This window comes from Erythrolamprus reginae, chromosome Z (genome assembly GCF_031021105.1).
Source record: "Erythrolamprus reginae isolate rEryReg1 chromosome Z, rEryReg1.hap1, whole genome shotgun sequence".
Classification (NCBI taxonomy): domain Eukaryota; kingdom Metazoa; phylum Chordata; class Lepidosauria; order Squamata; family Dipsadidae; genus Erythrolamprus; species Erythrolamprus reginae.
In genome coordinates this window covers 143,266,195-143,280,261 of record NC_091963.1, presented here as the reverse complement: position 1 = coordinate 143,280,261, position 14,067 = coordinate 143,266,195, and the positions used below count along the sequence as shown (strand labels likewise).

The 14,067-nt window shown below is 43.1% G+C and overlaps 1 protein-coding gene across 1 annotated transcript in view; it reads right to left on the bottom strand.

The window, feature by feature from the left end:
- The window catches only part of PFAS (phosphoribosylformylglycinamidine synthase), a 49,467-nt gene that overhangs the window by 1,519 nt on the left and 33,881 nt on the right, over positions 1 to 14,067 (bottom strand). Inside the window, exons 17-28 of the mRNA XM_070729934.1 lie at positions 13,155 to 13,286; positions 11,707 to 11,937; positions 10,323 to 10,503; positions 10,076 to 10,159; positions 8,728 to 8,883; positions 7,645 to 7,764; positions 6,258 to 6,403; positions 5,702 to 5,912; positions 3,811 to 3,902; positions 2,931 to 3,045; positions 768 to 926; positions 511 to 663 (exon numbers count right to left, since the gene is read on the bottom strand). Coding sequence (XP_070586035.1) covers positions 511 to 663; positions 768 to 926; positions 2,931 to 3,045; positions 3,811 to 3,902; positions 5,702 to 5,912; positions 6,258 to 6,403; positions 7,645 to 7,764; positions 8,728 to 8,883; positions 10,076 to 10,159; positions 10,323 to 10,503; positions 11,707 to 11,937; positions 13,155 to 13,286 — 1,780 coding nt within the window. The remainder of the gene's footprint in view (positions 1 to 510; positions 664 to 767; positions 927 to 2,930; positions 3,046 to 3,810; positions 3,903 to 5,701; positions 5,913 to 6,257; positions 6,404 to 7,644; positions 7,765 to 8,727; positions 8,884 to 10,075; positions 10,160 to 10,322; positions 10,504 to 11,706; positions 11,938 to 13,154; positions 13,287 to 14,067) is intronic.

Here is a 14,067-nt window from a genome sequence, read left to right as displayed (position 1 = left end):
TGCGCAGAAAAATATCTGCTTCTACTTGTACTTCATGATTGTTAACAAATGTATCTTTTTCTTTTCTGTACACTGAGAGCATATGCACCAAGGACAAATTCCTTGGGTGTCTAATCACACTTGGCCAATAAAAAATTCTATTCTATTCTATTTATATTAATATTTTGTGTTTCCTGGTAGCTTATTTTTTATTTCCTGATTGATTATTTGTACCATATGACAATCATTGTGTTATGCCTCGTGATTCTCGACAAATGTATATTTTGTTTTATGGACACTGAGAGCATATGCACCAAGACAAATTCCTTGTGTGTCCAATCACACTTGGCCAATAAAGAATTATGTTCTGTTCTGTTCTGTTCCACCCTACTCTACCCTACCCTACCTTACCCTACCCTACCCTACCCTACTGTGTGATATCAATGTTTCAAATGAAAAAAGGCCTACACAAAATAAATTAAAAAGAGAGGATGTTCCTTGTGCCCTGTATTGAAACCCCATTTCAATTACCTTCTCCGTGGGCCACCCAGATGCCCAGAGTAGATCCCGCCATGCCTCGTAGCATCAAGGCCGGACTTTCCTCGATCCCCAAATTCACAAAACGCGACTCAAACCGGCCAGAGTTGTTGGGACTCAGCAGCAACCCCGGTTGGACGGACCCATCTAGGGAAGAGAAGGCCACAGATTGAAGGGAGCCTTTCCCACATTATCTTTGAGAGAGAGATTCTTGGGATAAGGGGAATGTCGGCAGCGGTGAGGTGTCTTACCAAGGTCTTTGGCTTCAGAGATCTCGGCTCCTACCCAACCTAGCAGTGCCATCAGTTGGCAACCGTTGCAGACTCCCAAGCTGAACGTGTCTTTCCGCTGGTGGAATGCTTGGAACTGGGCCCGTGCCCTGGGGTTAAAGGTCACCGAAGCCGCCCAACCTGCAATCAGAGATGGTGAACTCAGAACTTAAGAGAGAAATGGCATTGAATTGAATACCAAGGGGATGTCAATCCAAACATCCACAATATCATTCTCCAACAGTATCCTCCAGATGTTGTGGCCTGTTAGTTGTTGGCCCCTCCAGCAGCCGAATCAGAAGAGAAAGAGATGACATGGGAGTCAAGGTCAGCATCAAGGCAACCTGGGAGCTCTGAGGGGGAAGAGGGAGTGGAGCTGACAGAGAGAGAAACAGAGACAGAGGCGGGACCTGGGCTGTCTGTCAGCCTTCAGATGGAGAATCAGCAGACCCCAGGCATGGAGGTGGCTGATGAGGAAGAGGAGGAACAGCTGGGTCCAGTGCCTGACACGCAGATAGGCAGAGAAGAGCAGTGGAAATCTGTGGGCTGATCCTTGGGATGGAAGAGCCACCACTGCTACCGAAGCTCCACCCTAGTTCTGGGATAAAAGGCAGGGGGCAGAGATGAATAGATGCATCAGGCAACTATTCATCTATCTGCTGGAAGGACTTGTTAGCCTGTGGTGAGAAAGAAACTTTTTGCTGGGGTTGTCGACCAAGGAGAGGAGAGGAAAGGAAAGGGGGGAGAAGAAAGGGAAAGGGAGGAGACGAAAGGGAAAGGGAAGGAAAGGAAAGGAGAGGAAAGGAAAGGAAGGAGAGGAAAGGAAGGGAAAGGAAGAGAAAGGAGAGGAAAGGAAGGAAAGGGAAAGGAGAGGAAAGGAAGAAGGGGAAAGGAAGGGAAAGGAAGAGAAAGGAGAGGAAAGGAATGGAAGAGAAAGAAAAGGAAAGGAAGGAAAGGAAGGAAAGGAAAGGAAAGGAAGGAGAGGAGAGGAAAGAAAGAAGAGGAAAGGAAAGGAGAGGAAGGAAAGGAAGGAAAGGAAAGAAAAGAAAAGGACAGGAGAGGAAAGGAAAGGAGAGGAGAGGAAGGAAAGGAAAGGAAAGAAAAGGAGAGGAAAGGAAGGAGAGGAAAGGAAAGGAAGGAGAGGAAAGGAAAGGAGAGGAGAGGAAGGAAAGGAAGGAAAGGAAAGAAAAGGAGAGGAGAGGAAAGGAAGAAGAGGAAAGGAGAGGAGAGGAAAGGAAGGAGAGGAAAGAAAAGAAAAGGAGAGGAGAGGAAAGGAAGGAGAGGAAAGGAACGGAAGGGAAAGGAAAGGAAGGAAAGGAAGGGAAAGGTCGCCAGAGTAGTGCAAATGTGTCCCTAGTCTTCAATTTTTTTTTCTCCGGAACTCCGTTCATACTCCCACATCATTCAAACGGTAGCTATCCAATTTGGGGTGAACACCCTTCGAATGGTGCGGGAGCATGAATGGATTTCCAGAGAAAAAAAGTTGAAGACTACAGGAATCATTAGCAGAACTCAGGTGACCCTGAAGACCCAAATAAACCACCAAGGGCTTCAACGACCCTCTAAAACAGTTTTTCTCAACCTGGGGGAATGACCATTTCATGGGGGTCGCCTGAGACCCTGGGAAAAGACAATTTCCCCCCGGTATTAGGAATTAAAGCTTCTATTCTGGCATCTTGGAACATATTTTTTACAATCTGACCAATCAGGCATTTACAGTGGGAGCATCTCTCCCACCTTCCTGCCAATCAGTTCAAAGCTCCGTTGGGAGAATTGGCACTACACTTATGGTTGGGAGTCACCACAACACAAGAAACTGTATTAAGGGGTCGCGGCCTTAGAAAGGTTGAGAACCACTGCTCTAAAAGGATGCAGATGACCAGTGTTGACTGCAAGGAATATCAGTCCTTCCATTCTCTACCATTCTGTCAGAGCTGAAGAGGCTTCTTGGATGAGAAGCGAAACATCTCCCAACCCCCCAAGAAAGTCCAGTTGTCTTGCACCAAAAAGCACCTTTGGGACAACCACAGCCTGGACAACGCAGATTCCCTAACAGATTTTCCTTTGCAGTATTTATCACAGTGCTCCCCCAATGCCACCGTGTTGATGATCCCTCATTCCTGCTAGAGGGGAGACAGGACCCACCTTTGGCAGAGCCAAGAACATCAGCATAACTGAAGCCTCCAACGAACACCAAGCCACGGAAGGAGTCTAAAGTCATGTTGCCAGAGCACAAGTCTTGCATGGTCACATCCCAAACCTGCAAATGAAAATCCCCCCAAAACAAGAGAATATAATACATAGGGAGGCTTGTAAAAGATTGGCCTGCTGTGCCTCTCCCAGTGATAATGGAGCTCTTCCCGGCCAAAAACGGAGCCTTGATTAGTGATGTCAAGCTGGCCAAGCCCACTCTGGTCCCCCCCTCCCCAGAAGTCAAACACAACCCTGATGGGTCCCTCAATGAAATAGAGTTTGACACCCTTGTCCCAAATCCTTTTGGGTGACATTTGCAGGGTAGGAAAGGTATACTGAGACATCTCCCCTTGCCTATGTATTTTTATGTATGGAATGTTTGTGTGTATGTTTTTTATATAAGGGTTTTCTTAGGTTTTTAATGTAAAATTGTTATTTTAGACTTAATATTAGATTTGCCATTGTATACTGTTCTATTACTGCTGTGAGCCACCCCAAGTCTGCGGAGAGGGGCAGCATACAAATATAATTAATAATAATAATAATAATATCCAAATAATAATAATAATAATAATAATAATAATAATAATAATATCCAAATAATAATAATAATAATAATAATATCCAAATAATAATAATAATAATAATAATAATATCCAAATAATAATAATAATAATAATAATAATAATAATAATAATAATAATAATAATAATAATAATAATATCCAAAGAAGAGAATCCAATGAAAGTTTCAAAGGACAAGTCCCCCCCCTCCCCAGGCATCTCTTAATCATCTCAGGATTTTTGAAAAACATCCATTTGGACAAACTCACCTGGAATCCGGCCATGAGAAACGCGGCCACCATTTCACGATCGCCGTTGCTCCCTTCTTCGCGAAGGACAGCCACACGGGGAGCGGGCAAGGCTGGCGGTAGGAAGTAAACAAAATAAACGTTCTCTTGCAATGCATCTCACCCATGCCAAGTTCTTGTCTCTCCCCCCCCCCCCACCCATTTTGAAAGATTTTCAGGTAGTCCTCGACTTATCACCATTCATTTAGCAACCGTTCTAAGTTACAACGGCAGTGGAAAAAGGAACATGAGCATTTGTCATACTTAATGAAGAGCCAGATTGTTGATGTTGCGGCCCACCCGGAACCTGTGCCCCTGATAGCGAATCCCGTTCAAGAGGAGACCAACTTGGTGATGCGCCAACAGCCTCTACAGCTGGCACCCGAGTCGGATAGTGAGGAAGGTGGCGAGGACTCAATGCCACTGGCAAATCTTCATCCAGGGCCTTTGGAACCTCCTGCATCTCTTGGCAGTGATGAGGAAGAAGAAGCTTCTCCTCTTCTTAATGCAAAGGGCACGTAGAGCTGCCAAGTGGCAGGAGTGGTAACTCTAGAGGAGGTCTCCTCGGGAGTAAGACTTGGGGCTAACTGGCCACTTCCCTAGTTTACTTAAGGACAGCAGAGGCAGCTGAAAGGCTGCAGGAAACAACATTGTAAAATCGTGTATCTGTCCTGAGTGTCTTGTGTATTTCTGTTTCTCTGCTTAGGATTTCTTATTGTGGAAGACTTCTGGGCATTTTGCCAAGCCTTTGAAACTTCATGAGATAACAAGAAATAAATGGCAATGGCCTGAGGTCCTGTGGTCCCTGCTTACGACCTTCTGTAAAGTCAAGTCAATGGGGAAGCCAGATTCACTTAACAAAGGGAGCCGGGGTGGCGCAGCAGATAGAGTGCTGTACTGCAAGCCACTGAAGCTACTGCAAGCCACTTGAAGCTGATCTGAAGGTCAGCAGTTCAAATCTCATCACCGGCTCAAGGTTGACTCAGCCTTCCATCCTTCCGAGGTGGGTAAACTGATGACCCGGATTGTGGGGGCAATAGCCTAGCTCTGTTTAAAAAAGTGCTATTGCTAACATGTTGTAAGCCACCCTGAGTCTAAGGAGAAGGGTGGCATAAAAATTGAATGAATGAATGAATGAATGAATGAATAAATAAATAAATAAACCCGGTTACTCACTATCAACTGCAGTGATTCACTTAACAACTGTGGCAATGAAGGTCGTAAAATGGAGCAAAATTCACTTAACAAATGTTTTGCTTAGCGACAGACATTTTGGGTTCAATCACCATTGTAAATCAAGGATTACCCGTGCTGTAGGTTAATTATCAATATCTGCTGAGAATGCCGAATGCCCTCTGGTTGACATGATTAGGCAACTTACTTGTTTAGTTTAAGGAAATGATTATTTACTCAGCTTCTGTTTATCTAAGGTAATTAAAACACTTCTCTTTGTCTAGAGTAAAAGTTAATTAGGCATTCCTCTGTTTAGTTAGCAATCATGACCTTGACAAGACTAGTTTGTATGCTATGTCACATATTAACCATTTATTCATTGTAACTAAATTAGTAAAGTTACTCCTTGTATAATGTTACAATAGCAACATTAATTCAAACTCAATGTATCTGTTATATTCTTTAACTCCTTTTAAAAAATAACTAGCAGGGGGAAATCGCAGAATGTTGAATTATTATTTAGTAGCAAAGTTCATTTAACAAGTGCCTCCCTTAGTAACAGAAAATTTGGGGCTCAACTGTGGTCGAAGATTATCTGTATATCCATTTCTATTCCCTGGTGTGAAACAAGGATCTTGAGATGCTAAGTGAGAACATTCCTCCTTCCCAACTTCTTCTGTAAAGCCGGTCCATTTCCTACCCATTTCCTGAAGAAGAGGAAGTTCCTCCTGGGGGTTAAAGGTCATGGTGAAGTTGGGTTCCGTCCTCTTGGCCAAGCCTGTCTCTTCTTGAGCCACACAATCTGGATTGGCTTGCAGTCTTTCCAGCTGGAAACTTGTGGCCTCCCACCAATTCCTCAAGGTGGAGACTTTCTCCGCCAGGACTTGCTGACCATTCACAGTGACCTGGACCTGAAAAAAGACACCTATGAGAAACACACATGGTGGTTGCAGAGCAGCCAAAGACCCAATTAGGTGGGTCTTCGCAGCAAGCTTCATAGCCCAATGTGCCTCTGCTCAAAGAGGATACAGATTACCGTATTTTTCGGAGTATAAAACACACCTTAGTTTTGGGGGGAGGAAAACAAGGGGGAAAAATTCTGCCTCTGCCTCCCAGCAATTTGCCTCCTAGCAAACAGCAAATAGTACAGATGACATACACCGTTTGCTGTGTATTTCTGTGCATGTGTGCCTGACCCATAGAAATAGCAAAGAATTGGAGAAGCTCTTTTTCTACCTAGCCACTTCTGCATTTACCATGGCATTTGGACCGCGTGGACCAGAATATCCAACAGGAACACAGCGCACCCCAGCTTCCTGGTACCGGCTGCAGACATCAGCTGCTGCCGCACAGGGCACTTCCAGCACCAATCCGAGTTCTTCCGCGAAAAGCACATCCAAAGCTAAGAAAGAGAAGAAAAGCAACAATATAACGAGAAATATTTTCTCACCCTCTTTTGCTATCATTCTCTGCAGACACCCACTTCAAGAAAACCCATAGGTAGTCTTTGACTTACAACGGTTCATTTTAGTGACTTCACCGAGGCCGCAAAAGATCGATCACAGGATCCGGGCACACTGCCACCCTCACAAATATGAGTCACTTGGCCAAATGTTTGAATCTTGATCATGTGACCATGGAAACATGTGACTTATCATTTTTTTCACATGAAGCTTGCAACTTCTCCACGTCATCAAAATTCAAACATTTGGCAATAGATAGATAGATAAACAAGAGATATAATAGACAGATGATGGATGGATGGACGGATGGACACATGAAAAAGAAAGAGAAAGAGAGAGAGAGAGAGAGAAAGGAAGGTAGGTAGGTGGGGGCAGGGAAAGACATAGAGAGAGAGAGAGAGAAAGAAAGAGAGAGAGAGAGAAAGAAAGAAATGAGGGAGGGAGGGAAGGAAAAGAGACTCACAGAGAGAAATAAAAAAGAGAGAGAGAGAAAGAAAGGAGAAAGAAGAAAGAGAGAAAGAAAGAAAGGTGGGAGGGAGAGAGAGAAAGAGACAGAGAGAGAGAGAGAAAGAAAGAAAGAAAGAAAGAAAGAAAGAAAGAGAAAGAAAGGTGGGAGGGAGGGAAAGGAAAGAGAGAGAGAGAGAAAGAAAAGAAGAGAGAAAGAAAGAAAGAAAGAAGGAAGAAAGAAAGGAAGGAAGGAAAGAGGGTGGGTTGGGTGGTAGGTGAAGGGAATTTTGTGAAAGCTGTTGTGTCCCAAGGTCTTGTGGTCTTCTTTTGTGACCTTCTGACAAGCAACGGGGAAGTCAAATGTCCTTAACAACTGTGTTACTAACTTAACATCTCTGATGATGCTCTTAACACAGAACGCTTTGCACATGGGCAGAGAGGATAAAAGAACTTTGCAACTGGCTCTCTGACAATGGAGTCATTAAAAAGAGATGATGATGGTATAAGTCTAGCTGCTATTACTATTACAACAAATGCAATCAGGTGACGCCTGACTTAATGACCACATTGCTTAGCAGCATATTTTTTCCATTGGTCTTAAGTTGAGGATTGCCTTTAGATTGCTGTTCTCTAACACCATGTACCCAATAAACCAGATTCTCTTTTCACCTTCCACCAACTCTCTTGGTCCACGTACGCCCACTGCTGTTAAGTGTCTCCCCAATTTACTCACCGTGGACTCCAGGTGCGCCAAGCTCAATGTGGGCACCACAATTCCCAGCAATGGCCATCTCTAGCAAGCAGGTCAAGAGACCCCCATCACTCACATCATGCCCAGAAGAAAGAAGAGAATCTGTGGAAGGAAAGAACATCCAAAGTCTTTTTCTAAAAAATAAATAAATAAGTTTTTTTATTTCCCCCCCCAAACAAAAAATATGTCATCAATCACAGTGTGTCATCTGGGTACAACATTTTAAATAAACATCTTTTCTTTTACCACCATTTTCTTAATCTATAGACCACTCTACTTTTATAATTTAATGAAACTTATCTCTATCAAAACTTTTCCTTTCATTTTATTTAACTCCATATCTCTTTTCACTTATATGCTTTTTCTACCCAATGATTAAAAATGCTTCCATACATCATAATACTCTGATTCCTCTTTCCCTTTAATTGCCATTGTTAATCTGCTCATTTCCGCACATTCCAGTATTTTCTTAATTATCTCTCCTTTTGATTTTACCCGCTTTCCAATTTTATTCAAATACCATTCTGGCTGAAGTAATTACATGAATAATCAAGTATGCAATTTATTTACTATATTTACTATATATTGTCTCCCCCTCCCAATTGTAAAATCTAGATTTTATTTATTACATACTTCAAAGTATTTAAAAAAGTAAAAATAATAAACAAATTGACATTATTAAAACATGCCCATTATTGGGGCAGCTGTATCCATTATTCTTGGAGCTGCCTGCTTTGTTTTCATTTTTAAGAATGATGTTTCTAGACCATATGAACCTGAGTGAGCAAAGCCAGTGGAAGAGCTGAAAGGCCAAATCTTCTTACTCTTCCCATTTTTGTCCCTAACAAAGACAAAAATCAAGTACCCCAAACAGGCAGATATGTATACATCTACTCCTTTTCACCCAGCTTATCATAGGCTAACTTTTCTGTTGAACAGAGTGGAGAAAAAGCAAGGAAATGTCTTTATGAAGACTAGCCTCATAAATCCCCCCAAGTATGGAGGTGTCTTTGTCCGGCAGGATGCTACAAAAACAGGTTAGAAAGAGAAGAGAAGGAGGCTGACCTCGTAACAGATCCTGAGTAACTTGGAAACAGGAAACGAGGGTGCTGGGGTCATCCAGGTCTGGGGAAACATCTCCCAGTTGAGAGAAGCACTGGGCCAATGCGCTACCGCCAAGACGATGTTTATCAGGGCTCACCGCCACATGAAGCAAGGCCCCTACAAAACACCAAAAGGAGAATGAGACATTTGTGAAATCGGGAAAAATTGTGAAGCCGCTCAGAGTCACCTCTAGATGAGATGGGATAGATAGGTAGGTAGGTAGGTAGGTAGATAGATAGAGGAGAGATAGATGGATAGATAGGTAGATATAAGAGATAGATGGATGGATGGATGGATGGATGGATGGATGGATGGATGGATGGATAGATAGATAGATAGATAGATAGATAGATAGATAGATAGATAGGTGAGAGATAGATGGATAGATAGATGGATGGATGGATGGATGGATAGATAATAAATAGATGATAGACAGACAGACAGACAGACAGACAGACAGACAGACAGACAGACAGACAAAAAAACGAATAACCTCCCTTGGTTTTATCTTCTTCCTGTTACTCAACCTCAACCAGGTATTCTGGTGTGGACTTCAACTCCCAGAATTGCCAAGCCAGCAGGTTGGCTGGAGAATTCTAGGAATTAAGGTCCCCACCCCTTAACATTTCAGAGGTTGAGAAGCCACTGCCCTATACATGTATGTGCCAAGGATTCAGGTCAATGCCCTAAAATCACAGGTCTGAAAGTTTTAACCATTTTAATTATCATTTCTCATTTTGGGGGGATTTATATGCTGCTTTTCAAGGGTAGGTGGATGAGAAGGAAGGAAAGAAGGAAGGAAAGAAGGAAGGAAGGAAAGTAAGAAAGAAACAAAGAAAGAAAGACAGACAGACAGACAGAAAGAAACAAAGAAACAAAGAAAGAAAGAAACAAGAGGCAGGATGGATGGAGGGATGAAAGATTAGAGATGGATAGGCTAAGAGGGAGGGAGGGAAGAAGGGAAGGATTAGAAAGATAGGCAAGAGGGAGGGAGCAGGGAAGTATGGACGGATGGATGGAAGGAAGGAAAGAAAAAATAAATAATAGGCAAGATGGATGGATACATGGAGGGAGAAAAGGAAGGAAGGAAGTGTTAGAAATGGATAGGTAGGAAGAAGGGAGGGAGAGAAGAAGGGAAGGAAGGATTAGAGATGGGTGGGAGGGAGGGAGGGAGGAGGGAAGGAAGAAAGGAAGGAAGGCGGGAGGGAGGGAGGGAAGGAAGGAAGGAAGGACGGACAAAGTTTTTAATTCACCATATTAACTGCCTTCAAATACCAATATTTCACATTTTCAATATTCTTCACCTTACCTTTCCGGTCAGGGCATTTGAGGTCAGGAGTGACAGTGGCTGTGATATCAGGACAGACAGCGTAAGCTGAGATGACCAGGGTTCCTGGAGCAACAAAGAATATAATCATGAAAATAAAAAAAACTGAAGGGAAAAAACATGTGATGTTGAAAAACCTCAAACCCCAAATCCAAGTAGTACTGTGGGATTGCAGCAAACTGCCCGCTTTTTGGGGCCCAGCCTTAACATATAATGTCCCAGGCCTCACCAGGTGCCTTGACCGTTTCTGTGCCAACCCGGGCTGCCATGCTGAGCGAATCCTTCCCGCCATCCACCGCCACACCCAGCTCTCCCATGACGGAGCACATGGCACTGCAGGCTTCTGCCAGAGCTGCCCCCTCGCCCGGGAGCTTAGCTGGCCACATCCAGTTGCCGCTGCATTTCACATCCTGCATGGAGACAAGCAAATTGCTTGGTTGTGTGGGAAGTACACCCCAAAAGGACAGTGCCAGAAACCACTAAAACAGTACCCCTTAAAAAATTCAAACCCCAGGCTAAAGCACCAACTGAAAGGAACATGCACCGTATTTTTCAGAATATAAGACATGCCGGAATATAATATCCTTGCCTTTCGTAAGCTCCTTAAAACCCACCTCTGTCGTCAGGCATGGGGGAATTGAAATTTTCCCTTCCCCCTAGGCTTATAGAAAATGTATACATGGTATGCTTGTATGTATGATTGGTTCTTTAAATTGGGGTTTTTAAAGATTATTTTTAATATTAGATTTGTTTACATTGTCTTTTTTATTGTTGTTAGCCGCACCGAGTCTTCGGAGAGGGGCGGCATACAAATCAAATCAAATCAAATCAAATCAAATCAAATCAATCAATAAATTGCACCAAGATTTGGAAGAGGTAAACAAGAAAAAGAAAGGTTTTGCCCTCCCTGGCCCCAGGAGCACTCTGCAAGCCTCCCAAACACTATGTGTGCCCCGTTTTTATGAAAAATGGGCCTTTTTTGGGTGAAAATGGGAAAAAAGAATTATTTAAACCTAGAGAACAGCTGGGATGAACACAGCATGCAGACAAAACAGAAGAGAAAATACTGAACGAATGAAAACATTCACAATCTGCATGCAAATTGGTTAGATGCACCAATGACTCTCCAATGCAAAGATTAACTTGAGGCTCACAAAGGAAATTAGAATTTGCAAGCCAACTGGAAAGAACAAGTCATTTAGAAAAACATAAACTAATTGTTTCGGCCTTCACTTTTAAATCACAATGTGCATATCAGAACTGAAGTATTTAGCTGGGTCTTTTTAACCTTGAGGAAGATTTCTAGAGAACAGAAAAGCTTTCCCATTCTGCTGTGAAATTTTGGTGGATCCCAGTAAAGAAATTGATTGATTCTGGGTTTTCGAGTTTCTTTCAATGTAAGTTTTTTTGTTCTTTTCCTTACTAAGCAATTTGCCATTAGTGGAGCGACAGACATCTAGAGCAAGTCACAATGATGTCATTGTATGTCATGTAAGATGATGTCATGCCGTGTGTGATGTCATTTCCTCTCTCGGTTCTACCCTGAGTCTCTGACAAAGCAGAACAGAAGTGGGGGGCACAGATTTCTAAAGACTGAAGAAGGCGGGGCTTACCTTCAGATCGGTGACCCGAGCAAAGACCAGATTGGTGAGAGCTTCTCCCACGGCCAATCGGGCGCCAGCTGCAGGGTTTATAAGCCCTTTGATTGGCTGTTCCCCAAGAGCAGTGGCTCCTCCCACCGTTTCGAAGGGAGAAAGGGCCACCACAGCCACATCCGCCAGGGGTGTGTGTAGGGGACCGACGCACTGTTGCTGGGCCACCAGCCCTGTCACTGAACGATCAACCTACACCAGGAAGAAGGGAAACAAAATTAAGAAAAAAAATAGGAACATATCAACAGAAAAAAAATCAATATATAAATATTTTCTGCATCTAGGTGTCATAGATGCAGATTCTGGATTGACTTTAAAAAACACTAAGCAGACATAGAGTGGTGGTCTGTGGAGTGGAGACCACAAAGAAATCCCAAGGCTATTGTTCTGATCTAGGCTTCCCCAAAAGCACGAGACCAACTCTGCGTCCCAATAAAATTATTTTTATTTAGTTTTTACAATGAATTCCTCTCCAGCAAAATCCCAGCCAGCTGTTTTTCAAGATATTTCCCAATTACAGACCTTTATCAGGTTGCCAATTGTTAGACAATACTTGGCAAGAATGCAAGAACAGATCTTCACCCAAATGAATGAATTGTCTCCTGCAAACTCCCCTCCGTCTTTGCTCCACTTTTATTCCCTATGGGAGGGGCCACTCATCCTCCACTTGTGGCCTTACTCCCAAGTCGCCCTATGTTCCTCAGCTGTCTCCTCTGTCTGGCAACTCTGCTCATGTACACACTGGGAACAGGCTCCAGCTGTTCCTCTGCCTCACTAATGTCGGACTCCAAAGGCAGCTGATAACTGTCAGAGTGCCCTGGCGCTATCTCTGCCTCAGAGCATTTGTCAGTCTTCCATTGACTCCAAGACTGGCTCATGTTCCTTCCGAACCTTCTCACTGTCTGAATCAGCTGCCAACCCCGCTAGTCGCTGATGGGCCACAACAGCTATAGGCTACCCTGGGAATTTTGAAACACATTTCAAAACTAGGCAGATTTTTCTGCCTTTCTCAGGGTGTCCAGAAGGAAAGCATTTTGAAATTCCCTGATATTTCCATGACATTTCCCTGTAATTTGTAATTTAGTTAAGGTGTGGTCGTAGATGATGTCATACCAAACAGCTAAGCCATGGAGAAATATTGGTAGTTTAAGAAGCAAGCTGTTGCCACAGTTATGGTCATTTTTGCTTGACTCTGCCAGGCAGTGCAATCCGTTGGGGGGTTTTTTAACATGATTTTTCCCTGACTTTTAAACATTTTAATACAGTTTGGGGTTTTTTTCCTGCTAATGCCCTGCTTTCTAGGTTTGCTGGACACCCTGCTTTCTCTACAGACCCATCTTAAAAGCTACACATATGGGTCTGTAGAGACATCCCAACCCAAGAAAGGTCAACATGATCCAGAAACTGACCTTATTTGTCAGGTAACGTTTACTAGCCACTGATGGGAGCTTCAGGACGAGTTGAAGGGCATCCACAACACTCAAGGCCTTAGGAAGATCCAGTGGGCGAAGGGCTCGGTTAATGCGATTCAAAACAAATTCCTGGACAGTGGGAAGAAAAACACATAATCTTATTAAATCATTGGAACATTCCTCTCTGTTTTTATGTTTTTATTACCAACCTGCCTTTCATTGAGGAACTGCGCGAGTCAAAAAGAAGGCGGTGAAAATATTTAAAGACACCTCGCTTCCTGGACATAAATTGTTTCAACTCCTACAGATGTTTTTGATGTTAGGTGCCCATTTTAGATTTTGCAATATGATTGAATCTAGAAATTAGGAGGTTTCTAGATAACATAGTATCAACAGGAGAGACCTTCAAATTTTTACTGACCATATTGCAAGATCTAAAATGGACATCTAACATCAAAAAAGCACAGCAAAGAATGTTCTTTCTGCACCAACTCGGAAAGCTCAAACTGCCCAAGGAGCTGCTGATACAATTTTACAGAGGAATTACTGAGTCTGTCATTTGCACCTCTATAACTCTATGAGCTCTACAGCTCATCTGTTTGGAACCCATATCACATCTCAGACATTAACACCCTTGAAAATGGCCAAAGATACTTCACCAGAAGAGCCCTTCATTCCTCCACTCGAAATAGAATACCCTACGAGACTAGACTTTCAATCCTGGACCTAGAAAGCCTAGAACTAAGACACCTTAAACAAGATCTAAGTATTGCCCACAAGATATGCTGCAACGTCCTGCTTGTCGGCAGCTACTTCAGCTTCAACCACAACAACACAAGAGCACACAACAGATTTAAACTTAATATTAACCGCTCCAAACTTGACTGTAAAAAATATGACTTCAGTAACC